This window comes from Miniopterus natalensis, chromosome 12 (assembly GCF_054644295.1).
Source record: "Miniopterus natalensis isolate mMinNat1 chromosome 12, mMinNat1.hap1, whole genome shotgun sequence".
NCBI lineage: Eukaryota > Metazoa > Chordata > Mammalia > Chiroptera > Miniopteridae > Miniopterus > Miniopterus natalensis.
The window spans coordinates 74,128,189-74,153,153 of NC_142092.1; the positions used below are offsets into that span (position 1 = coordinate 74,128,189).

Genomic DNA, 24,965 nt, shown 5'->3' on the forward strand with positions numbered 1-24,965 from the left:
GATCGGGGTTCGATTCCCGGTCAGGGCACATGCCTGGGTTGCAGGCTCCATCCCCAATCAGAGGTGTGCAGGAGGCAGCCGATCAATGACTCTCATTATTGATCTTTCTATCTCTCTCTCTCTCCCTCTCCTTTCCTCTCTCTGAAATCAATAAAGACATTTTAAAAAAGAAATTTCATGGAAAAGTTAAGGGCTTCAGAAAAAGAAATGAGGAGCGGGGCCTTCATTCCGCGGGTGAGTGTCCTGGGGTGGTAAATAAAGACCAAGTGTGACCTCACGGCCGACAGGCTCTCGTGTGACACTCGGGGCACTGGGACAACCAGTTCTCTAGATGGAACATGAGAACCGAAATCCTTTCTGTACGTTCTGCGGGAAACCCCGTCCAGGGGGACTCATAGGCTCACAGTCAGCAATAAACCTTTAGAAAGGACCTTCAGAAGTGTCTTCCGACCTCATGGAAATCACACAAGACCCAACAGAGAAAGAAAAAAATAGAGCAGGAAATGGACACAGCTGGACTAATAAGCAGCTTCTACGATTTCACAGCCAGAGGGTTAACGTCCGGGATGCAGTCGACCCTTGAACAATGCGGGGTTGGGACGCTGTCCCCCCAGCGCAGTCAAAAATCCACATATAACTCGGACTTCCCCAACACGTGACTACCTACCGAGGGCCTCCTGTTGACCGGGAGCCTTCTCAACGACATAAACAGTCAGTTAACATGCATTTTGTGTGTCATATAATACACTGTGTTCTCACAGGGAAGTAATCTCGAGAAAAGACTCCGAGATTGAAAAGATCCTGAGGGCCTGGCGGGCGCGGCTCAGCGGCTGAGCATCGACCCAAGAGATCAGTGTCGGATTCCTGGTCGGGGCACAGGCCCGGGTTGCAGGCTCCTCGATGCCCAGCAGGAGGCGTGCAGGAGGCAGCCGATCCATGGCTCTCAGCATTGATGTTTCTGTCTCTCCCTCTCCCTCCCTGTCTCTGTAAAAATCAATTAAAAACCTTAAATAAAAAGAGAGAGAGAACGAAAGTGGACTGAAGACGTGAACGGACGCTGCACAGAACACGTGAAAAGGCTCACGGCAGAAGACAGGAGACAGTCTCGCTGGCAGAACGCACCGGCCACAGCTCCGGCGTCCACACAACGCAGCCGGAGAGTAGGATGCGAGTGAAGGAAGCTGGTCACAGGACGGCGTGTCCAGGGAGTAAAAAAACATGGCTCGAAAACCTGGGAAAACAACACAGTGTGTCCCTCGGAGATGCACCGACTGGGGAAGACAATACAGCAGGAGAGGAACACACGCAAAACCCAGCAGCCTGGACACCTCTGCCAGGGCCACAGCAGTCTCTGACTGCTCCTGCACCCACGGGCCCTGCTGTGGGTCTGCCTCCCCGGGGCAGGGGGTGGGTGGGCCTCCCGGTGCCCACAGCACGGGGTCCACATGCAGCCTTGTCGCTGTGCCTGCCTGAGCTTGAGATGCCCGGGCCACAGAAGAGCTCGGCAAGCGTGTGTTGAATGACCACATAAGCACAGGACCCTTCACCTGCTAAGGGGTCTCAGCCACCATCACTGTGGTCAGCGAAAGGGAGACTGAGGCGGGGGCAGCCATGGACGGGGGCTCTAGGATCCCCCTCCGGAGGGCCCTCCCACACCTCCCTACAGTGCATTCCTGCCGGGGCCAGGGCCAAGCCGAGTGCTGCACATCTGGAGCCCCACCCCTGCCGGGGTTCCCCAAAGCTGCCCCACCCGGTGGGCTCCTGCCAAGACTGGCCTCCCACTCACATCCCCCAGCCCCTTCCAGCTCCCAGCTCCGGAAGGACATCTCCTTGCCAAGAAGGGGCATTTCCACGCTGGTTCCTTGGGAGAGAACTCACTCCCAGCCTTGTCCTAGCTGTTCCTGCTCCCTGCCTCCTTCCCTACTCTTCCCAGGCCCATCTGGGCCCTTGGCCAGGAGCCTGGCTCCTCCAAGGGCAGGGTCCAAGCCCCATCCTCTCAGGCCTGGTGGGGCTCCACTCAAGGACAGCCGGGACATCAGGGAGCCCTGCTCCAGCCTAGCGGGGCGAGGTGGGGGTTCTGGAGGACAGCCGAGGTGCGGGGGCAGCCTGGGGCTCGCCTGCCTTTCATACCCTTTTATGGGCCGGGCTCCTCCGGGTTGCCTTTGTCTCTTCCTTTCAGCCTCCTGTGCTAGCCCCTCCTTCCTTTGGGCTTTGTGGGGTGAAAGAAAAGCCTTGGGGGAAGGGGGGAGAGTGCTGGCGGGAAACAAGGGCCTGGAGCCCTTTGCTGGCCCCACCCAGAGACTCTCTGCTGGGGTGCAGCCAGGCAGGGCTTTGAGGAGGCTGAGCCAACTCCTGGGGTTCCCACCCTTCCTTTTGGGGTCCCAAACAGAAAGAAAGACTCCTTTGCTGGGCCTGTGACACCAGACCCTCAGCCCGGGCAGCGATCCCAGCCCAATTGTCCCAGCTGGTTCCAGCCCCTGCTCCCATCAAATGCTGCCCTTCTGGCCCCCACCTCCCACCCGTCGCCGGCACTCCCAGTGGGTGGTCTTGCCCCAGGGCTTCCTCCTGTAGTTCTGCCTGGTTCTTGGTGCTGCAGCTCTAATTCCTCTGAGTGCACGAAGTGGGGGTGGCCTCTGGCCAGGAAAAGGGGTGATGTTTGGCCAAGCTGGCACGCAGGGCAGGGGCGGGGGGTGGTGGTGTGAAAGCCCAGAGGCCAGGCATTTTATGGGATGAAGGGGTGAAGAGGCAGAGCTGGGTCTGGGGCCAGCTGAGCACTTGCCACCCCAGCCAGTGCCGGGGACCTGTGTGCTGTGGGGCCTGGCCTGGGGGACCCTCTCCTTTATCCCCAAGACCAGGCCTCCTGCTCCCTCCCCTGTCCAGGCCTCTGGCCCCACCCCAGGCACGGAGGCAGCGGCGACGGCCCTGGCCCTGAGGCCCTCCTGCACCTCCGCCGGCGCCCTCACCTGTCGCCTTGGGCCCGGCGTCCTGCTGGGGGGCTGCTGACCTGGGCGCCCAGACCTCCGGGGCAGGCCCGGCCCGGGGCGCACTGCGGGCCGCTGGCCCTTCCTCCGGGGGTGCAGCGGGGACCCGGCCCGCAGGGAGCCGGCCCAGCCCCCCTCGGGCCCGGCCTCCCGCCCAAAGCCACGCGCCTCGGCCCCTCGGGATGCGGGGTCCCCGGGTCCTGCCCCAGGGGGACCTGCAGCGTCCGCGGGACGAGTTCTGGGGGAGGGGAGGGGAGCCCCGGCCCGGGCGCAGGGGGCGGGGTGACTCAGGACGCGGCTCCCGCGCGGGCCGGCCGGAGGGGGTGCGCCCGCGGGCGTGGCCAGCGCGGAGGGTGCGGCCCTCGCCCCGCCCCGGCGCCGACCCCGCGCCCCGGCTCCTCGGCTGCTCCGCGCTCGGCGCGCCCGGCGGCCGCTCGCCCCATGGCCGGGAGGGCGCTGTCGCTGCTGCCGGCGCTGCTGCTGGGCGCCGCGGGCCTGGCGGGGCTGCTGCTGCTCTGCGTCCCCACGCGCGACTTCCGGGAGCCGCCCGCGCTCAAGGTGCGCGCGGGGCGGGGCGGGGGGCGCGCGGGGCGGGGCGGGGGGCGCGCGGGGCGGGGCGCGCGGGGCGCGGGGTCGGCGCAGGGTCCGGCTGCGCCCACGCGCCTGCCCGGGGCCCCACGCGCGCCCCGCTCCCGGCGGGCGGCGGGGCCGTGGCTGCGCTTCCGGGGACACGCGGGGCCGGCGTGTCGGGAGGCGCCCGCCTGCCAAGCGCTGCTTCCTGCCGCCCGGTGCGCCCCCGCCCCGCGCCCCCGCTGGGCCCGGCAGCGCACAGGGGCGTTTCGGGTCGGGGTTCGGCCTAGACTGGGGGCGCCGGGGCCCCTCCCCAGCTCCGGTGGTGCCCCGACAGTGAGGCGGCTGCCCTTCAGGGGTCCTGGCGGGTCTTAAAGGGGTGGGCTGGGCTGGAGAAGGGGAGTCCAGGAGTCCAGCCGGCTTCCTTAACCCCTGCTTGGACTCGGGGGTGAGGGAAGGCTTGGCCTGTGTGCGTGTGTATTGGGGGGTACGCCCCAGAAGCCCGGGGTGGGCCGTGGCCGGAGTGGTCACTCTGTAGCCAGAGGCCACCACCCACGAGGGTGGGGCGGGTGGATGGGTGGGCCTGCTGATGCCTTGGTGGGGGAGGACTGCAGTGGCCCCTGTGCCCGGCAGCCCCACCCCAGGCTCAGGAGGGCACCTTCTCCCGCTGGGCTCTTCCTGTTGGAATCCGGGCCCTGCGGCAGGTGCTGGGAAGTGGCCCTTGCCAGCTGGGTGCTTGTCCCATCCACCTGCCCAGAAGGAGGAGGGCCGGCCCCCTCCCTTAGCAGGCTGAGCGCCCAGTGGCCCAGGCTCTGAGGCCCGGGGCCAGCACGGATGGAGGCCTCCCCCAGCCTTCTCCCTGGGGCCCTGGCTTTCGCGTCCTCAGGGCTGAGCCCAGAGAGGTTGAGATGGGGGAGGAAGGAAGGGCTGGCCCTAGGGGGTTCTTCCTGCAGCTGTGCTCACTCCTGGAGCCTGGGGACCTCATGTACCCAGGACAACATTCCAGAGGTGGTCCTGGGAGGCTCTGACCTCGACACAGCTCCTCAGCATGTCCTTGCCGGCACAGTGCCGGCCCTCAGAGGGGAAGAGGCTCCTGGCCCCATTGTCCCCCAACCAATCTGTGTCCCTGTGGCTGTCCCTGGCCTGGACACAGGGTGGGATGGGCTGGAGAGGGGGAGTGAGGGCAAAGGGCACGGCCCCTCCCTCACCCCTGAGGTAACCCCCCACCCCTACCCCTAGTACGGCATTGTCCTGGACGCTGGCTCTTCCCACACATCCATGTTTGTCTACAAGTGGCCGGCGGACAAGGAGAATGACACTGGCATCGTGGGCCAGCACAGCTCCTGTGATGTGCGCGGTGAGGGTCCCCCAAGCACCAGGTGCACCCTGGCCTGGATACCCACAAACTGTAGGGCCTCCGGGGGCCCTCTCTGGCCTTCGCCTCTGCAGGCCCAAGCAGTCAGGCTCCTCTGCTTAGTGCTGGGTGGTGCCCACTCCAGGCAGGAGCTGCGGAAGCCGCCAACAGAGAGACTGGGCCGTGGGCCTCGTAGGGACTGCAGGCACTTTCGTTCTAGAAAGAAGCCCTGAGTAGTAGTCAGAAGAGTTGGGCCTTGCCTGCCCAAGACTGGCCTCTACATCCCCAACGGAGCAAGAGGGCTCCTAGGAGCTGGTGGGCGCGCACACACACACACACACACACACACACACACACACACACACACCCGGCAGGCCCCTGGGAGGTTAGGCCAAGCTGACAATGCCCAGTGCTTTGTCCTGGCACCTGTGTACACACACCCACTGCGGCGGCAGCTTCAGAGACTCTGAGTGGCACTCAGGTGGGCCCCTTTGTCTGTGAACGTCTCTGAACATCTTTGTCTGTTCTTAAGCCACCATCTGGTTTGGGAGCCCAGGACCCCTTCCCCAGCCTCGTTGGCCTCTGGCCCTCCTCAGGGCTGACTGCTGGGCTCTGGCCCATCTTACTGCTCCCTCCAGGTGGGGGCATCTCCAGCTATGCAGACAACCCCCCTGGGGCGGGCCAGAGTCTTGTCGAATGCCTGGACCAGGCACTCCGGGACGTGCCCAAGGAGAGACATGCGGGCACGCCCCTCTACCTGGGAGCCACAGCAGGCATGCGTCTGCTCAAGTGAGTGTGCCCATCCCTTGACCTTCCTGGCCCGGGTCCCCACCACAGCCTCAGCACAGGATGGGCCCCTCGTGCCCTCAGCAGCAGCCCTGGGCGGGGCCCCCTCTTGGCTGGCTGGGGAGACACCATGCACCCAGAAAGCAGGATCACAGCCACCTGGCCTCTCAGAGACCTCCCTGTATCACAGTCTGACCAGTCCAGAGGCCTCGGCCAATGTGCTCACAGCTGTGACGCGGACGCTGACCCAGTACCCCTTTGACTTCCGTGGTGCCCGCATCCTCTCAGGCCAGGATGAGGGGGTGTTTGGCTGGGTGACTGCCAACTACCTGCTGGAGAACTTCATCAAGGTGGGCCTGCTGGCCAGTCCGGTGAGCCGGGGGGAGGGGGAGGGCGAGCACCCACCCACCAGCTGACCCAACCTCCACTCCCCGCAGTATGGCTGGGCAGGCCGGTGGTTCCGGCCAAGGAAGGGAACACTGGGGGCCATGGACCTGGGAGGCGCCTCCACACAGATCACCTTCGAGGAGGCCAGCCCGGCTGAGGACCCGGCTAACGAGGTCCAGCTGCGTCTCTACGGCCAGCAGTACCGAGTCTACACCCACAGCTTCCTCTGCTATGGCCGTGACCAGGTTCTCCAGAGGCTGCTGGCCAGTGCACTCCAGGTGCCCCACCCCCCCAGACCACCCCAACTATATGTGCCCTGCTGGAGGGAGGGGGCAGGAAGGGATGGGGCCGTGGGCACAGAGCAGAGCCCAGACAGCAGCTGTACTGAGGAGGCTTCTCCAGGCTGCAGGAACCGGTCGGCTGTAGTCAGCTGGAAAGACGGGTGGGGAGGGATCCAGCATGGGTGAAGGCTCAGTGGCCAAGGGTGGGCCTAGTGATTTTCATGCTGGAGAGAAAGGGGGGCCAGGGCTTGATCTCAAGGGCCTAGGGTGCTTGGCCAAGGGGTTTGATTTTTGCCCAGCAGCAACGGGGAGCCATGGATTGCTCCTGAGCACAGAAGTGATGTCACCAAGTGGGACTTGTGGGGGATTCATCGGGCTGGTCGTCTGGGGAGGCCCTCTGCAGGTCCTGGGGTGGGCAGTGCTTAAAGTAGGGGGGGTGTAACCCACACCCTCATCATTCCCCCAGACCTACAGCCACTCCTTCCACCCCTGCTGGCCGAGGGGCTATTCCACACAAGTGCTGCTCCGGGACGTGTATGAGTCGCCATGCACCACAGCCCAGCGCCCCAAGGTCTTCAACAGCAGTCACCGGTTCACCCTGTGGGGGAGCAGCAGCGCCCCCCTCTGCCGTTACCTCATCTCCAAGCTCTTCGACTTCTCATCCTGCCCCTTCTCCCGATGCTCCTTCAATGGCATCTTCCAGCCCCCTGTGGCCGGGGACTTTATTGTGAGTCCAGGGGACAAAGATGGGGGGCCGATGCCCTGCAGCGCCTGGGGCCTGGGCTCACTGTGACCATACCCCCTTGCAGGCCTTCTCTGCTTTCTTCTACACCTTGGACTTCCTGAGGACAGTGATGGGGCTGCCCGTGGCCACCCTGCAGCAGCTGGAGCACTCCGTGGACACTCTGTGCAACAAGACCTGGGATGAGGTGAGGCCTGCTCCCCCTCCTCCAGGGCTCCGGGGAGGGCTCCGCCAGCCGCTTAGCTTCCCAGGCTTTTTTTTTTTTTTTTTAAATATATCTTTATTGATTTCAGAGAGAGGAAAGGAGAGGGAGAGAGAGAGATAGAAACATCAATGATGAGAGAGTCACTGATCGGCTGCAGCCCGCAACCCGGGCATGTGCCCTGACCGGGAATCGAACCCTGATCGCCTGGATCCTAGGTCGACGCTCAACCGCTGAGCCACGCCCGGCCGGGCTTCCCAGGCTTTTGAAAAGTGGAGGGGACCTAGCCTCCCAGAGCGCCCACTGTGGTGGAGTAGACACCACCAGTCAGACTGGAAAAGTGGTGGCAGAGAGGCCAGGAGCCAAATGAGATGGGGCTGCTGAAGCCTCCCTGAGACTTAACTCTGGAACCAAGATCTGGAGGGCAGAGGGGACAACCAGCACAAACCTGTGTGACCGTGGGGAACGGGCCAAACAGGTGGGGCGGCGGGTGCAGGGGTAGAGCTCAGGAGGGACTGAGCAGGTAGAAGCGGCAGGGCTCCCGTGAAGACCGCTGCCAGAATCCTGGCTTCTGCCACTGGCCAGACACCGGTGCCAAGTAAAAGCAGGTGGAGGGGTTCAGGCCGTGAAGCATGGCATACCCACCAGAGACTCTGGGAGAAACATGTGAGTGTCTGTGGGCTCGCTGGGTGGTGGAGGCTTCTGTCTTCTCCATGTCGAGGGGCAGACAGACTGGGTGGCTGAGGGAGCGTGGGGCAGGAGGCAAGTCGAGGGCTGGTGCTCAGGCCTGGAGCGTCTCCCGTTCCCCTGATCACCTGCTGAGGTTGCTGCGGCCCCCTCCTCCTTGGGTTGCCAACCTTGCCCTCCCCTCCTGGTACACCTCCCAAGCACAGGCGCTCAAAGCCACCCTGCAGTCCGCTGTTATTCCCCGAGGAATAGCCCTGCCTGGTGGGGCCGAGACCAGCTAGTAGCCTGGTAGCCGGGGCTGGGGGGCGGCTAACATTGCCCCGCCTGTGTCCCAGCTGCAGGCTCAGGCGCCCGGGGCGGGGCCCCACCTGCCCAACCACTGCTCAGTGGCTATGTTCGTGCATTGGCTGCTGAGCCGGGGCTACGGCTTCGACGAGGAGGCCTTCAGCCGGGTGACCTTCCAGAAGAAGGTGGGAGCTGGCAGGAGGGCGGGGCCGGGGTGTCGGGGCGGGGCCCCGGGGGGCCTGGGGCTGTGTGGGACCTTGAGGCTGCGCCCCTCACCCGCAGGCTGGGGACACGGCGGTCGGCTGGGCGCTTGGCTACATGCTGAACCTGACCAACATGATCCCGGCCGACCCCCCTCCGGGGCTGCGCAAGGGCACCGACTTCAGCTCCTGGGTGGTCCTCCTCCTGCTCTTTGCCGCCCTGCTCCTGGCTGCCCTGGTCCTGCTGCTGCGCCAGGCACGTCCCGCCAAGTCCTCAAGTGCCATCTAGGAACTGGCTGGGGGCAGCTGCCCGGAACCCATACCCCCCATCCCTCACTTCACCCCACATTCACCATCTCCTCCCCTAATGCACCCAGAAACCAAGACAGTGCCTCTAGCACCCCCTTCCACAGGGGGCCAAATCCAGCCCCATTAGCCCCTCCCGCCTCTGCTCCGTGTCAAGGCCCCGTGCTCCGCCTACCGCGGGTGGGTAACAGACACCCCACAGCCCTCAGCCTGTGACCACAGGGCGGGTGTCCAGGAAGTGGAGCCTTTATTCTGGTCATCAGGGCCCTCAGACACCCACCCCCACCAGGGTCTGTATCAGGGGCAGGGTTCAGATCCCACAGGCTGGGACACAGCCCAGCGCCTGCTTGTAAAGTTTTGTAATAAAAAGTTTGTCCTAGAGCAGTGGAGAGAATGCGGTTGCCTGACCTCCCTCCCCACAGCTGTGTTCCCTTCGCAAGCCCACTCCTTGTCCCCAGGGTGGACCTTGGCTCTTCCAGCTTCCTCTCTGAGTCCAGACCTGGGGCAGTGCCGACCACGGCCCCCTGCTCCGTTTTCGTGGCCTGGAGTCGCTGCTGGATGGCTGGGCTAAGAGTTCCTGAGCCCCTTGAGTCTTTTCTGGCCAGCAGAGCCCCTGTAGCACCCCCAGATCTGCATCGGTGACCTAGGCCAGACTGGAGGCTGGGCCCTGGCCTAGAGTGCGCCTGGGGGTGGGGGTGGGGGGAGTGGAGATGGCAGAGAGGGTAGGTCGTGGGCAAGGCAGGTGCCTAGGGTCCAGGCAGTGTGCCAAGGGACGGGGGGAGGGGAAAACCCTTGACAGGGGGTCCTGTGCCGGGATGTTGCGATTAGGGCAGGGAGGGATGCTGGGCCCCATCTCTGGGAGGGATGAGCCTTGTGAAGAGCCGGGCTTCACCAGCGCAAGGGGTGGGGGAGACAGTTGGCCTCCCGCCTGGATGCTTTTCCACATGGGAAGAGGTCTCAGAGGGCGCCCACCTGTGGCCCCTGCAGCCCCTCCCCTAGGCGCCGCTTTCTGCAGCGCTGAGAGGCGCGGGCTCCCACCTGCCCGGCCTTCCTGGGGAGCGAGCTCAGGCGCTGCCCGATCAGTGCCCCGTGTGCCGGGAGAGCGCGGCCGCCTTGCTCCCGCCCCTCCCCCGCCCCTCCCGCGGGTCTGTGAGCCATTTCACCGGCGGCGGGCAGCCAGCCCCGTCTCCTGCGCTCAGAGGCGCGACGCCCAGGGCTGGGGGCTCATGGCCTGAGCGGAGGGACGTTTCCAGGCGGGAGCGGTGGGCGCGCTCTCGGCGGGCAACAGGTGGATTTAACCGGGCGCGTCACAGCGGCTTCGCTGTCCCAGGGCCCGAGGGAACTGAAGGGCTGCCACCTGGGGACCGTGGACAGCTCCCAGCTGACTCGTCCGCAGCTCCAGGCCACTCTTGCCCCCTGGTGGTTTCACTTGAGAGCGGCTGCCCCACGCCCACCCCTAGCGGCCACCAACACGGGCCTGGTTCTGAGCGCGTTTGCTTTTCGCCGCGTCTCTGAGCGCCCGGGGCGTCCCTGGGCACCCCTGGGCACCCCTGGGCACCCGTGCGCACCCCTGCGCACAGCGTGCGTTCCCGTGCACCTGTCCCCGGTGCGCGCCGCGTGTCCCGGCGTCCCGGTCGCGGGAGCCCCAGACGCGGGCAGAGCCCCTGCCCCCGCGCGCGGGGGTGGAGAGGGAGTTGGGGGGCGGGGAGGCGCGGGGACGCCCGCCCTCCGCCGGACCCTGGCCGGGTTCGTGGGCGCAGGGACGGGCCTCTGCTGCAGAGGCGGCGCTGGTGGAGCCCCCCGGACGCCCGGAGAGTGGGGGGGCCCTCGGAGCGCGGAGGGGAGGCGCAGGCGGAGGCGCGGCCCCGCCCCGCGGCTGGAGCGCGCAGGCGCAGGCCCCGCGCGCAGCCTCCCGCCGCCGCGCCCGCACCGCGGGCCCTTTGCCGCAGCGTCACCGCCGCCGGCGCCTCCCCGCCTCCCGCCTCCCGCCTCCCGCCTCCCGCCTCCCGCCTCCGCCGACGCGGCGCCCGAGCCCGAGCCCGAGCCCGAGCCCGCGCGCTGCCCGGGACGCGCGGTGCCATGCTGCCCTGGCGCTGAAGGATGGCGACGCCCGTCCCCCCGCCCGCCCCGCGGCTGCTGCGGCTGCTGCGGCTGCTGCTCTCCGGCCTCGTCCTGGGCGCCGCCCTGCGCGGCGCGGCCGCCGGTCCCCCGGGTGAGCGACGGCGCCGGGGCCGGGCCGCCCGCGCGCCCCCGTCAGTCTCCGCGCCGCCGCCCGCGCCCCGGGCCCCGCAGGCCCCGCAGGCCCCGCAGGCCCCCCAGGCCCCGCGGGCCCGGCCGGCCCAGCGCCGCGCGCGGTGGGGTGGACAGGCCCGGGCCGCCCAAGGGCCCGGCTGGACGGGGCTCCTCCCGGGCGCCCGGCGGCGAACCCGAAGTTCACGCGCTTCTCGCCTTTGTCCGTGAGCCTGTGTGTCTGTCTGGGGCGGCCCTGCGCCTGGGCCTGTGGGGCCCGCGCCGGGGTCTGGGTGTGGGCCTGGCCCCGGGCCCGCCCGCCCCGCGCCTCCCGCGGTGTTGGGCTCGGGTCTTGCTTGGCTGCCGCGATCAGGGTCTGAAAGCGCCGAAGGTCTCTGACCGCTTGTTCCAGTTTCAAGCTCCCTCCCTCACCCTCCGCCCTGGCGGACCTGGCCATGCTGCCTAAGTGTGCCCAGGCCGGCCCTGGGGGGCACCTCCCAGGGTGCAGTGAACTCGGGGTCCTGGGAGACCCTCCCTGCTTCTCAGATGAGCACTGAGGTTCCTTCCAGGCCGAGACAGTCTGCAGGGCCCCAGGGCCCCAGCGGGCTGAACTGGGACACTCTGTGTCCACACATTCACTCCGTTCTCCTGACAGCCAGCCCCACAAGGAGGTGCTCTTCTTAGCCCGTTTTGCAGATGAGAAAACTGAGGCACAGGGAAATTAAGTGACTTAGGGTATGCTGGAATGCTGACCTAGGCAATGTGGTTCTGTGTGTGTGGGCTCAGAGGCCAGAGCAAGGCAGGCTTCCTCCTGGGCATAGCACCCTAGATGGGATGCTGGCATGACCAGAAGTGTCTGAGGAGGCCGGAGGGCCAGAGCCTGGCTGGCCGGGGGTGGCAGAGGCTGCCTGCTGAGAGCCTTGTTCCAGGGCCTCCGGGTGGGGCCTCCTGAAAAAAGGGGCTGTAGCCAATGTGCTGAGCCCTGGGGGTGAGCAGGTGCCATGCCCGCTGCTCTTGACTTTATGCCCAGATGTGGGGTGGGCTACCAGTCACTCTCCAGCTACCATTGTTCCTGGAACCTCCTCTTGCACCCTGAGGCTCTGGAGTGGGGACTTTTCCAGGACTCAGCAGGCAGCAGCCACGTCTTCCTGGACTGGGGGCGGCTGGGAGTATGGGAAGGCCCCTGGAATCCAGACCCTGGAGTCAGCTGTGGCCCTCAGGCCCCTACCCTTGGCCTGGTTCACTCTGGGTTCTCAGCACCAGGGGCAGGGAGTGGAGTGCCTGGTTCCCCAGCACCCATCTGGTGGGTGGGGTCCAGACAGACCTGCTGGCACGGGCTTAATGTTTAACCAGCCCCAACCCCGGGCCCAGCTCACTGATATTGGTGCCTGCTGACCCAGACTATGCAGAATGGGGCTGCTGGAACTTCCTGGAGGGGATGCCTACAAGGATGTCTGGTTACCATGGAAACCAAGTCAGACCTGTCAAGGCCTGGAGAACAAATCTGGGCATTCCCTGATCCCCCACATCACCCTGGGCCCCAGTGGCCCTTCTGCGATGTGAGGGCCTTGGCTGAGAGGGGTCCCAGTCCTCCAGAGGCACCCCCATCCTAACTTCCCCTAGCAGGATTGATGGTCCTGCTGGGTATCCCACCGGCTCTGCTGGCTCTGCTGCCCAGTGACTGGCCTCGGGACATCCCTTAGCTTTGAGACAACTTACCTTCTGCATCAGAGGGGAAACTTAGGCAGAGAGGACCACTGCCCTCCATCCGCTAGTATCAGGATGGGTTCCATTGGTTGTGTGTATAGGACACTGGTCTAGGCCCCAAATTAGGAACTGGGCCTGGCCAAAGTCCCAGAGACTCCTTGGTGCCTGGCAGTGGTGGTTTGGGGAGCAACCCCAGCCCCGATTCTGTATCCAAAGCAAGTGAGACTGGCCAAGTCCATCCCAGGTCTCCTCAACCCCAGCAGCCCCTCTGTGCCCTGGTGACAAGCCAGAGGTTGGACATGGGGGGAGTGACTGTCTTCTGGGTCAGGCACTTACTCTGTCCTGCCTTCTGGCTCTGCTGTCTCGGGCTATAGGTTGGCATGTCAGGGTTTCGGAGGGCAGACCTGACACGCGGGGAGAGGTGGGTGGCCAGCATCCTTTGCTGCTCCTGAGCCAGAGAGAGACCTGAGCCCCCACCCTCTGGGGCTCCCAGTCTGGACAGCGGCTTGCTCTGGGGCACTGGGACCAGAGGTGGGATGTGGAGGGCTGCACAGCCCAGCCCAGGAGCGCTCCGGGCTCCGGACAGTCAGGGTCAGTTTCCGTACAGAGGCCGGGCTCGGGCTGGAGAATGGACTCTGGGGAGTGGGTGGGGCAGGGAAGTTCCGATAAATCTTCGGACTGTTTATCTTCCTGGTTCTGACCCTGGCAGTTGGGAGGAAGGGCTTACCCAGAACAATGGCCAGGGCCAGGCCTAGCCAGCTCCTGGCGTGGGGGAGGGGTGCCTGGGACAGTGCTGCCTCTGAAGGGCCGTGACCTCAACCTGCCTCTGCTTCCTTCCTTCCCAGATGGGGCCACCTGTCCTGGGAGCCTGGACTGTGCCCTGAAGAGGCGGGCACGGTGCCCCCCAGGTGCTCACATCTGTGGGCCCTGCCTTCAGCCCTTCCGGGAGGACCATCACGGGCTCTGTGTGCCCAGGGTGCACCGGCCTCTGGGTACGGGAGAGCAGGACATCCTCCCTCCGTCACCCTGACACATTTGCCCCCCAGCCTCAGCTCCCAGGTTCCCTGAGCTCTGTGGGATGCCAGGCACTCTCACGTCACCCGCCAGTGGCCTGGTGATCCTTTCCAGAGGGCACCAGCGCAGAGCCTGGTGGTGGGCTGAGGCAAGGCCTATCGGTGTGAAATGGTAGGGTGATTCTGGAAGAGGCAGGGCCAGAGTTCCCCAGGCCTGGGTCCCTGCACAGTGCCCCAGACCCCTCAGGCACCCCTTCCCCATCATGACCTTTCTCTCATTCCCTCTTCACCCCTTGTGTGCTGGGGGTGCCCTGCTTGCCAACCTGAGCCCAGAGTGGGGATGGCCAGCCGGAGGCTGAGTGACCTCAGGGGTGATGGGGCAATCCCGAGGGCTGCTGGGGATGCCAAGGAGCCTGGGCCCATGGGAGGGGCTTCCTGGAGGAGCGTATTCCTGGCAGTGAGCCGAGTAGGGGCTGGGGCCTGTAGGCCTGCTGTAGAGGCAGAGCTTGCTCTGGGGGTGCTGTGGTGGGGGTCTGCTTGGAGCCTCTGTCTGGCCTACAGAACCCACCACAGAGAGAAGGGGGGCCCAGCCACCAGGGCTACCCAGACAGCTGCCCACCTTCTGGTGGAGGTGGGAGGGACAGAATGGGGCCTCTCCCCGCTCCTTGGGGAGCCACTGCCCTTCTTGGCAGAGGTGACGGGGTGCAGTGATGTGTGTCCCGATGTTCTGCCCACCCCTTTGTTGGTAATGGGTGGGGTGAGAGACACTCCTGCCCTTCTCCAGGCCTATGCACGTTCCCCTAGCACCTCTGCCCCTTGCCTGCCCACGCCCACGCCCACACCCATACTTTTCCAGGGAATGCTGCTGCGCACTGAGAGCTCCCCTCGGTTGTCACCATGGCAGCCCGAGAGGACAAGGGGCTGCCCGCTGGTACCTGGTCCTCAGGCCACCAGTGTCTGGGAGGGGCCTGGAGGGAGAAGGGAGGCCTAGGTCTGGGGACTGGCTCCAGGATGGGTGCCTCCATCTCTGGAGGGCACCTACAGCTCATGTTGCTAGGGAGGGCCTGGGGGGCCTCTCCACCTGATGGCCCCTCTCCTCCCCAGGGGAGGGCCCACCCCAGCCCAGACTGGAAGATGAGATTGACTTCCTGGCCCAGGAGCTAGCCCGGCAGGAAGCAGGGCGCTGGCAGCTCACAGCCCTGTCCCAGCCAGAGGCGCCCCATCAGCTCCTGGAGCCTGGTGAGACTGCCCCCCCCCCCCGTTTCCCTGCCCTGCCCCTCTCCCCGCCACCCTGACGCCCGGCGTCCTGTGGTTATAACTTGCCTTCTCTCTGCAGCAGCCACCCTGGGGCTCTCAGAGAGAGGCCAGGGTCCCGACCTGGGCCTCCCCTCCACTCGGGGAGCCCCCACGCCCACGCCCCGCACCTCCTTGGGTTCTCCTGTGTCGTCTGGGCCCGTGCACATGTCTCCCCTGGAGCCCCGGGGTGGGCACGCCGATGGCCTCGCCCTCGGTAGGTGTGGGCGGGCAGGGTACAGGGTTCCAATGGGAAGGCTGCCTTCACCGCGCCCCTCACTGCGCCCCCCTCTCCGCACCCCTCTCCGCAGTGCTCATCCTGGCGTGCTCTGTGGCCGGCGTGGCCGCTCTCTCAGTGGCTGCTTTCTGCTGGTGCAGGTGAGCCCCGGGCCCGTGGTGGTGGGCGGGCGGGCGGCGACCCCGCGGGTCTCAGGCCCCTCTCCACTCCCCAGGCTCCAGCGAGACATCCGTCTGACCCAGAAGGCTGACTACGCGGCCCCGCAGGTGTCTGGCTCCCCCACGACACCCAGGATCTCGGTGCGTGGTCTCACCCCGCCCTACTTGCTGCCCCAGCCCCAGCCCCACCGCCCAGCTTGACCCTCCCACCTGCTCCCTGCAGCCGGGGGACCAGCGGTTGGCACACAGCGCCGAGGTGTACCACTACCAGCACCAGCGGCAGCAGATGCGGTGCCTAGAGCGGTGAGATGCCCACCCCGACGGCAGCCCCACCCCAGAGCCCGCCGCCTCTACCCCCAGCCCCCCCAGCCCTCACCCAGGCCCAGCCAACCCACCCCAGAGCCCACCGCCCCTACCCTGGCATGGCCGGGGTCGCTGAGCACCCACTTCCAGTCTGGGCCCCTGGCACCTGGAGGGTGTGGGAGAACGCGGCCATCTCGCCCCCACCAGGCATAAAGAGCCTCCCAAGGAGTTGGACTCGGCCTCCTCCGATGAGGAGAGCGAAGACGGCGACTTCACGGTGTACGAGTGCCCGGGCCTGGCCCCGGTAAGTGCACGGGGCTGGGGCGCAGGGGTTACCAGCTCCTGGGGGGCTGCCCCCTCCCTGGGCACTGCCCACCCTGCGCCCTGGGCGTGCCTGACACCTGCCTTTGCAGACTGGGGAGATGGAGGTCCGCAACCCGCTGTTCGACCAGTCCTCGCTGTCTGCACCCCTGCCGGCTCCCCCGCAGTGACCCGAAGGGTGATGCCCACCCTCGGAGGACCCCACCATCCACGGGTGGGGAGCCAGGGACCCGCGTTTCCCAATAAAGAGACCGCGTTCTGATCCTTGGCCGTTCTTGTGGCTGAGCTGGGGCGCCAGCTGGAAACCCCTTGGGGGGCAGGGCACCTTCTGTTCTCCCTGCACCTGTCCTCTAGATTCTGGACCCCCAAAGGAGGGTGGAGAGAACCCCAGAGACCAGGCGTGGGTGGGAATGCTGGAGACAAGCCAATTAAAGCACTTTTCAAACCTGGCTTCTGTGCTGGAGACCCACCCGCAGCCTTTGGGGCCATGGTGGGTGGACCCTGGGGTGGGGGCCTGAGCCTTTCAACCACACCCCCAGAGAGGGGGCACCTCTGCCCTGCTGGGGAAGGGAGGCCTTAGTTTTTCATAGACAGGGAGGACCATCCCCTCTTCCAGGCCTCACCCCTCCCAACACTTCTGCCCCAAGTCCGGCCGGGGTGCGGTGCAGGACTGGGCAGATCTGAAGTTGGTGCCACCCTCTGAAAGACCCTGTCCCGTGTAAGATGAAAAGGGCTGGGTATTGGGTACCCCAGACACTTGGCAGCGGGCACCCAGCACCTCCATTCTTGCCTGTTGTCCACTTGGGTGGGATGGCTCTGTCACAGGCGCCACATTGGCCCCTGGGCCTCTGCAACAGGGGGAGGGGGCTCTGCCAGGCAGAGGGAACTGAGGGACACAGTTGGGTGCACCAGGTGGGCTGGGTGAGGGGAGAGAGGGGACCCCAATATCAGGAGCAGGGTCTTGGTCCACCCCAACACCCCACTGAGGAACAAAGAGGGAAGGGAAGGGAAGGGTGACCTTTAGTTGCAGGCACAGAGTGGGTATGTCTGAGGGGGCATGGAAGGGCACTGTCTGGTCAGAACTGCTGAGACAGGTACTGGGGACAAGGGATGAGACCTGTGTGCCCTACCGAGGCTGTGCAGGGGGGAGCATTGAGTTCAGAAGTCCCTCGGTGCTCCCTGGATGGGGGTCCAGGGAATGCTGGACCTCTGGCTCTTGGATGATGGGGGCAGCCCTGAGTGGACAGGTGGGTCCCTGAGGACAGACAGGTAGGGCTGGGCTGGGCTGGGGAATTGGGGTTGGCTTGCTTGGAGCTAATGGCTTGTTCACCCTGGCTGGTAGCCCGCAGTGGACAGAGCATCGGCCCAGCACTGGCGAGTCACAGGTTCGATTCCTGGTCAAGGGCATGTACCTGGGTTGCAGGTTCAATCCCCGGCCCCGTCGGGGCACATGCAGGAGGCAACCAGTGGATGTGTCTCTGTCACGTCGGTGTTTCTCTCTTTCTCCCCCTTCCTCCCTCCCTTCCACTCTTTCTAAAAAAAATCAACGGGAAAAATATCTTCTGGTGAGATTAACAAAAAATGAGATAAAATGAATAAAATAAATAAAGCAGCCTGCTTCTGAGGCCAGAGCCCACCCAGGCTGAGAAGTCCCTTCCCCGTCTCCAACCCGTGGACTGTGGCCTTGGGCCGGCCTTCAGCTGGGGCCCCTTTCCCTTCATGCACGGGCATGGGACGTGGAAGGAGGCGGGTGCCAGGGTCTGGGAATTCGTGTGGGATGAGGGCGGCTGGTGAGGACACGTGTCCACTGTTACTTCACCTGTGCCGTTAGGGGAGATAACTGTGGGGAAAACGGGTGCAGAGAGATGGAAGCCTCATGGGCAAAGGTAGCCTGGCACCCAGCTGGGCCTGGTCCAGGCCAGTCTGTCTCGCTGGCTTGATCCTGCAGACCCGGGCCCAGGGGATTCCCCTGGAGCTCTGGGGTCCTGACCCCCACCTTTCCAACCTCCTGCTGCCCTGACGTGGACAGAATGGCCAACCAGTGTATCCTGTCTTTTCTCCTTCCTCGGGGGGCCCCCAAGCTGTCCCCAGAGTCCCTGCTGCCCACTCCTCAGGGCGCCAGCAAAGAGGGTGCCCCTTCCAGTGGTAGCTGCAATGAGAGGGAGCCAACGGGCCTGGGCCAGGGAAGCACAGGCAGGGGCTGCCGTCCTCTGGGGATGAGGCCCCCCTCAAGCCCCTTGCCTGGCAGAGGGCCCTGAGCAGCTCAGCACCCCGCTGCCCCCCAGCTTTCAGGGCTTCCAGTGGCCCCAGGCTCACTCAGAGCCAGGCCCTGCTTTTGTCCAAATTCCTACAAACGTCTTCCTCCCTTGGGCCCCAGGGTGGGGGTTTGGTGGGCTGCCCTGCGGCCAGGGTTTAGGGCTCAGGGAGGTCCTGGCCCCACAGGGACCCTGGAGACCCCAAGCCTGGGCAATTCCGGATTTTGAGTCCCCCAGCTGCAAACCTGCCCACTACCCCAGGAGTGGGTCTTGTGTCTCAGCATGGAAATGAAGGGGTGAGCCAAAGTCAGGTACAGCGCGTAGGTCCCTGGAGGAGCCCCCAGCAGATCCTGGAGCTCCTCCTGCACAAGGAAGTGGCTGTGCTCCTGAGCCTGTCGGGGCGACATAGGAGAGGAGGGGCTGGTGCCTGCGAGATACCCAGGTGGTCCCACTCAAGGCAGGACAGCCCCGCCCGCTGCCTGCTGCCAGTGGCTCCCGGCACCACGCCAGTGCTGCCCCCTTGGCTGAGCCCTACGCTGGAGACCCCCTGGGCCACCTGCCAGCCTCAGTGCACCCACCTTCCTGAAGGGGACCCTGTACTACACCCTGCCCTCGCCCCACCCTCTCCTTGAGACTAGATTGCTCTCTGGCTCCCTCTGCCGCCGGCCTTCACTCCCTCCCAGCCAGGTGGCTCTGGAGCTGTGTCATCAGGGGGCCTCGGGGCACGAGTCTGCACTCTGCCCCGTTCAGGCCAACCCCTGGAGCATGCAGGTGGGCTCTGGCCCTCTCCCCCAGAGGCACCCCTTGGTCTGAGGCTGGGTGGCTTGTTGTCTGCCAAGGGCAGTGATTGGGAGGCTAGTGTGGGCCCCATTTCCCTGGTTTGGGCTTCAATGGGTGTCCCCTGGGAGGTTGGCCCTGCAACAGGCCGGTGGCGCGGGGGGTGCTTGGCTGCAGGGCGACAGTGTGCTTCTGATTCTGAGATGCTCACGGACTGTGCGCTGGAGATGGGTGCCCACCTGTGCCCCAGTGAGTCACAAGGCCTGGGGAACACACCGCAGGGTGAGGCCCTGCTTTCCCTTTGACTCAGGATCTCTCACTTTGTTTCCCTCTGAGAGTCTCTCATTCTGACCCATTTCTGGGCCAAACCTTGGAGCCCCATTTCCCAGCCAGCAGGTTCCCACGATGGGGGGCCCCATGGCCACCAACCGAGTGGCAGGTTGTAATGAGGAGCAGCCGAGCCAGAGTAAAGGTGGCAGATTCTTTCGAATCCACCCAGAAAGGGAGCAGACTGTGGGTGTGGGTGAGGCCTGTGGCAAGGGTCTGGGCCAGCCTGGCCCGGCAAACAGGAAGGGCAGAGGCTCTGGCAACCAGAAACCAGGCTGCTAAAAGGCTGTGGCAGGATCAGCTCTTTCCTGTGTGCCCCTGCCACCCACTGGTGCCTGCCCCAGGCAGGAGTGATGGGCTAATACAAGGTCGGAGCAGGGCGTGGCTCCTCTGGGGTCCCCTGCCAGGGAAGAGAGTCAGGGTGGGGCCAAAGGCCCAGTGCCACTGTAGTCATCTCCTTAAACACTGGGGTGACTGGGAGGGCAGGGGTTGGTGACAGCTACCCTCTTTGTCCAGGTCCTGGTGCTGGCAGCAGGGAGCCAGGCCTGGCTGCTGGGTTCACATCTTGCATCTGCCAGATGGTTTCTGACAGATCCCACAGCCCGCCCTCCCCTTCTTCGATATTGCACAAGCTCCCACCGCAGCTCAGAGGTTCTGCTGGGGGTGGGGAGTCTCCGAAGGGCCAAACTGCCCCATTCTGGGCTTCCCTGTGCCCCCCATGGGTCTGCTCCCTGGTTCCCACCCTGAGGGCAGTGGAGGAGCTGGGGAGGCCAGCAGCCCTGGGACTCCAGAGCAGAGGACAGGAATTTGGGGCAGAGGGAGGCCCCCAGCCCAGCACAGGGCAGTAGACCCAGCCAACAGTTCCTGGTTGCTGCCCGCAGCCCCCAAGAACCCAACGGGCCTGAGACCTCCGGGACACCAAGCACAAGAGCCCGGACCTGCCCTGTCACAGCCACAACCAAATAAGCGTCTGGCTGGGGAACAAAGCTCAGGGGCACCAGCTCAGCTGAGAGTGGGGTGCAGGCGGGGCTCAGGGATGTCGGACAGGACGGTGCTGGTTGGCCGTACCTCAGCTCAGAAGTACCGGAGCAAAAGGGGAAGGAACTGGATCTCCATGCTGGGACCGGGGCCGGCAGGAGGGTGGGGGAGGTGAAGGGCTCGGATCCTAGCCTTCCTCTTCCTGGAGCGGGCGCCAGCCCCCTGCCCGCCGCCTCAAGGACACAGGACTCCTTCCCTTTCCAGCCTGGAAAGCCCCCTCCCTGCCCCCACCCTCATCCTGAGCTGTGGCCTGGAGGAGGAGACCTGGAGCCCCCAAAGGCAGTCCTCCCACCCCTTCCAGGACCCCAGGCCTACCCCCGGCCGGGGGCTCCTGCAAACACGGGTCCTGAGGAGGGGGAGAAAGGCCCTGCCGCCCACCGGGGCCAGGCCTGGCCTGGCAGCTGCTCACTGTGGGGATGTGCTAGGGCCTCATGCGGGCGGGCAGACAGTCAGTCCTAGGACCCTGGGACGAACCCTCTCTCTGGGAATCTGAGTTCTGGCACCAGGTGTCCTAGAGGGGCAGGGGTGGGTAGGGTGGGGTGAAGTGAGGTGGCCCAATTAGAAGCAACGGGAGAAACCTCAGCCTCCTGGCAAAGAGCTGAGCACAGCAGGTCTGCAGTGTGAGGGGCTGGGAGCCCACGGCAGAGCCAGCAGGCGGTGAGCAGGGGAAGTGGGTGATGCCACAGCAGGAGAGGAGGGTGGCGCTGGCCGGAGGCTCGGTGCAGCCTCTAAGGGAAGCATGCCTGCGTTCCATGGGCGCCCCAGGCCTGGGTGGTGGGCAGTGACTGGGTCCTCAGTTTCCAGGGAGTCCTTCTGGGGTGGGGTCGCCTCCACCCAGGGTGGCCTCCCCTTCCCTGGTGCTGTGCCTGCCCAGAGGCCAGCAAGCGTGGGAGGCATAGAATTGGGCCCAGCTCAGCACCTCTCCTATAGCCACCTACCCCCAGCAGCCAGCGTACTGGAGGCGGGGTGAAGGTGGTTGTGCATGTCAAAGGTCACCTTCAGGGCGGGGGCAGGGTGGAGCAGGGGCGGGAGGGTGCCCTGGTTTCCTTCATCCTGGGCAGATGAAAGTAGCTTGCTTTCAGGTGGGTGGGCTGAGTGCAGCCTGTGGCTGTGATTTTAGAGTGCCTCTGCCAGGTGGCTGCTGTGATTTGAGAACCCTGGGTTTCTTCGATGACTGATTCTGGGAGCTGTGGATGAATAATGCCGGTGAGTGTCTGGTTTTCAGGGGGGGCCAGGCTGGGAGATGGGCCCCTGGGTGAGCTCGGGGAGACAGCCTCTCTTCCTGTGTCCTGTATAGGGCCTGGCTCTGCTGAGAAGCTTCGGGCCTCGGGGGGCCTGGCCCGGGGTAGCCCTGCTCACAGCCCTCTGGCTCCTGTGGCTGCTCTGGTGGGCCCCTGAGAGAGTCCCGACGCCCCAGCGCACACTCACCATCTTGGTCTGGCACTGGCCCTTTGCCAGCCGGCCCCCGGAGCTGCCCAGCAACACCTGTGCCAGCTACGGCGTGGCCCATTGCTGCCTGAGCACCAACCGCAGCCTGCTGGCCAGCGCCGATGCCGTGGTCTTCCACCACCGGGAGCTGCAGAGCCGGCGGGCCCGCCTGCCCCTGGCCGAGCGGCCGCCTGGGCAGCCCTGGGTGTGGGCTTCCATGGAGTCACCCAGCCACACTCGCGGCCTCGACCGCCTTCAGGGTGTCTTCAACTGGGTGCTGAGCTACCGGCGTGACTCGGACATCTTCGTGCCCTACGGCCGCCTGGAGCCCCGCGAGGGGCCCGTGCCCCCCCTGCCCGCCAAGAATGGGGTGGCCGCCTGGGTGGTCAGCAACTTCCAGACGAAGCAGCGGCGGGTGCAGCTGTACCGGCAGCTGGCGCCCCACCTGCAGGTGGACGTGTTTGGCCGAGCCAACAGGCGGCCACTGTGCATGGACTGCCTGCTGCCCACCGTGGCCCGGTACCTCTTCTACCTGGCCTTCGAGAACTCGCAGCACCCGGACTACATCACGGAGAAGTTCTGGCGCAACGCCCTGGCGGCCGGCGCCGTACCTGTGGTGCTGGGGCCGCCCCGGGCCACCTACGAGGCCTTCGCACCGCCAGACGCCTTTGTGCACGTGGACGACTTCGGCTCGGCCCACGAGCTGGCTGCCTTCCTCTTGGGCATGAACGAAAGCCAATATCGGGGCTACTTCCACTGGCGAAAACGGTTCCGTGTGCGGCTGGTCAGTGACTGGAGGGAGCGCTTCTGTGCCATCTGCTCCCGCTACCCCCACCTGCCCCGTAACCAGGTCTACCAGGACCTCCAGGGCTGGTTCCAGGCCTGAGCTCCGGCAGGCGGAGGCAGGGGCGAGGATGGCTGAGAATGGGCGGTGTGGCTGGACCGTTGGACGTTCAAATCAAACCGCCCGGCATCTGGCTAACACGGAGGCTGGGGTCAGAGGCCAGGATGCAAGGATGAGGGAGGAGTGGGCTGGTCCGGGTAGGCTGCCTGGAGGAGGAGGCTGGTGGACATTGGAGCAGGCATTTGTGGAGCAGGCGAGAGAAGTGAGGGAATGAATGGGGGTACATGTTGAGGTGGATCAGAGAGGAGAGGCTGCTAGGACCTCCCTCCCCACCTTGATCAGGTCTTGGGTAGGTCAAGGCTGTCTCTTGACGTGGGAAGGTGGGGATGCAGGACTGAGACAGACTGGAGGCAGGGCCTTGTGGCTGGGGACATGCCACCCTGTGGTTTGTGGGGGCAAAATCTGCCACCCCGGAGCCTCCTCTGCACCCAAGGTCCCCTGGCCCAGGATGTGTAGTCACGTTGCCCAGTCGCACCACAATTCTGGAGCCCAGTGTGCAGCCCTGTGCTGGCCCGGGCACTGCTGAGCCAGCCAGGTTGTTCTGGGCTTTTTGCAGCCTGCAGTCCACTTGGGGAGGGGCTGTTGGTCAATAAAGAAACAAAAGACAAGACTGGCATGTGTCAAGTCTGGGAAGCACAGGACCCCACACATCTGCTATCCCGGCCACACGGGCCTCCTTGTGCCCTCCAGGGATCCTCCTGCTCCATCTCAAGGCCTTTGCACTCCCTCTGCCTGAGACGCCTCCTCCGCACGGCTCTGCCCACGCCCCCCTGTTCCTTCAGCTCCTGCTAAATGGCTTTGAATCAGAGAGCCTTCCCTGACCCCCAAAAGACCAAGCGGGTGGATGGCAGGGGGCGAAGTCAGGAACCTGGCTGGGGGGGGGTAAGATGCCCCATGTTGAAGACCCTGGAACTTCACTCTCAGGCTGGGTCTGCTCTGTGATGTAGGGTCCCCTGTGCCAGGCAGCTGGTGGCAGCCTGGCAGGGAGGGGCCCCGAGGACACTGCTGCAGCCAGGGAGCCCTGTGGCAGGCGGCTGAGTGAGACGAGAGGCTGGGGGTGCTGACAGGGGCCCCAACAGGCCGAGCCCTGTGACAGGAGCGCAGGGCTGGTCCCTGCCCTAGGTGGGGGTGGGCAGCAGGTTGAGGCAGGAAACTGCCCTCCCCCTTGGCAGTGGCTTGTGGGAAAGGCCTGCCAGTGACTTCCTGCCCTGACCTAACCCCATGTGCTGACCAGGGAGAAGGAAGTGTCCTCAGGCTGCAGGGTGGGGGGGGGGGCTTGTGTCCATGCACCTGCCTGGGCTGGCCCTCCTTCCACTGCAAAGACGGAGCTGGGAGGGGCTGGGAGCTGCCGCCCCGGGGCTGCCACTCGGTTTACGTGTGACCTACCTATATGTGCACCCCGGACACTGGCCATCGCACGGCCCACCGTTCCCATTCACAAGTGGGGAAACTGAGGCTGGGAGGCGGCATCAGGGCCACCCCCTGGCCTCTGGCCGGCCTGCCCTCTGTGGGCTACCTGGGGAATTGGCCCTGCAACCTCCCCAGCAGGCTGGGGCCTCACCTCTGCCTTTGTGCAGCAGCAAGGAGCCCCCCACAGGCACCAAACCACCTCTGCGGAATTCACTGGGCCCCAGGCTCCCTGTGCAGACGCCAGGCTCGCCCCCGGATATGGGGAGAACAGGGAGCCAGGCACAGAGGGGGCGCCCCAGTCTCCCCAGGCGCCCCGCCTTTCCCGGCGGCACAGGGCAGCTCTGGGCCATGGGTGTCTTCCCTTCCTCCTGATGCCCAGGGAGCAGCAGCCCAGGCAGAGCCCAGCCAGGCCCATCCGGCCACTTATCACCAAGTGGCTCGCTCTCCAGGGCGCAGGAAGCCCTCCAGGGGCGGGACAGCCCGGCTGCCGTCCCTCTCGCCAGCCGCGCCCCGGTAGGGGACGCAGGTCGGCGGAATGCCGACTCTGGAAGCCTCGCGGGGAGTGGCCAACTTCCCCAGGGGCTCTCCGCCCAGGGCTGCCCTCTCCGTCCCCAAGGGAGGCAACGGCGCCCTGCAGCCGCGGGGGCCGGGACCAGGGTCTCCGGAGTCCAGCTGCGATTCCTGCCTCCAGCGCCGCGAGGGAGGCGAGGGCGGTCGCGTGGACGGTCCCCAGCGTCCCCCGGGGCGTCCTGGGGCCAGTGGCCGCCTGGGGGCGCCTGTGCG

General features: G+C 65.5%; 3 protein-coding genes across 4 annotated transcripts; all 3 read left to right on the forward strand.

Annotated features, from left to right (window-relative positions):
• The first annotated feature begins 3,422 nt into the window (after nucleotides 1-3,422).
• Nucleotides 3,423-9,094, forward strand: ENTPD2 (ectonucleoside triphosphate diphosphohydrolase 2). Its single transcript, XM_087823277.1, has 9 exons — nucleotides 3,423-3,539; nucleotides 4,791-4,908; nucleotides 5,544-5,694; nucleotides 5,882-6,041; nucleotides 6,129-6,356; nucleotides 6,826-7,086; nucleotides 7,169-7,288; nucleotides 8,326-8,460; nucleotides 8,558-9,094. The coding sequence occupies exons 1-9, from the start codon at nucleotides 3,423-3,425 to the stop codon at nucleotides 8,762-8,764; spliced, it is 1,497 nt and encodes a 498-aa protein (XP_087679403.1). The 3' UTR covers nucleotides 8,765-9,094.
• Nucleotides 9,095-10,866: 1,772 nt separating this feature from the next.
• Nucleotides 10,867-16,305, forward strand: NPDC1 (neural proliferation, differentiation and control 1). Of its 2 annotated transcripts, XM_087823095.1 has the most exons (9): nucleotides 10,867-10,993; nucleotides 13,563-13,709; nucleotides 14,835-14,969; nucleotides 15,067-15,240; nucleotides 15,335-15,401; nucleotides 15,476-15,560; nucleotides 15,643-15,722; nucleotides 15,930-16,026; nucleotides 16,136-16,305. In XM_087823095.1, exons 1-9 carry the CDS (start codon nucleotides 10,882-10,884, stop codon nucleotides 16,211-16,213), a joined length of 975 nt encoding a protein of 324 aa, XP_087679221.1. In that variant the 5' UTR covers nucleotides 10,867-10,881; the 3' UTR covers nucleotides 16,214-16,305. The 2 variants fall into 2 exon arrangements, with proteins under 2 accessions (XP_087679221.1, XP_087679222.1); XM_087823096.1 differs by lacking the exon at nucleotides 15,067-15,240.
• A 5,183-nt stretch (nucleotides 16,306-21,488) lies between these two features.
• FUT7 (fucosyltransferase 7) lies at nucleotides 21,489-22,754 on the forward strand. The gene is given in 3 exon segments (XM_016211779.2): nucleotides 21,489-21,646; nucleotides 21,738-21,781; nucleotides 21,783-22,754. Coding segments are annotated over 3 exon segments (1,029 nt in total). The 5' UTR covers nucleotides 21,489-21,633.
• The last annotated feature ends 2,211 nt before the right edge of the window (nucleotides 22,755-24,965 follow it).

Bases quoted from the DNA above. Each gene is read 5' to 3' on its own strand.
- ENTPD2 (XM_087823277.1), top strand. From the start codon at position 3,423: ATGGCCGGGAGGGCGCTGTCGCTGCTGCCGGCGCTGCTGCTGGGCGCC. The intron at 5,695-5,881 runs GTGAGTGTGCCC...CCTGTATCACAG, and splicing joins GCAGGCATGCGTCTGCTCAA to TCTGACCAGTCCAGAGGCCT. The intron at 7,087-7,168 runs GTGAGTCCAGGG...ACCCCCTTGCAG, and splicing joins CTGTGGCCGGGGACTTTATT to GCCTTCTCTGCTTTCTTCTA.
- NPDC1 (XM_087823095.1), top strand. From the start codon at position 10,882: ATGGCGACGCCCGTCCCCCCGCCCGCCCCGCGGCTGCTGCGGCTGCTG. The intron at 14,970-15,066 runs GTGAGACTGCCC...TTCTCTCTGCAG, and splicing joins CCATCAGCTCCTGGAGCCTG to CAGCCACCCTGGGGCTCTCA. The intron at 15,241-15,334 runs GTAGGTGTGGGC...CCCTCTCCGCAG, and splicing joins CGCCGATGGCCTCGCCCTCG to TGCTCATCCTGGCGTGCTCT.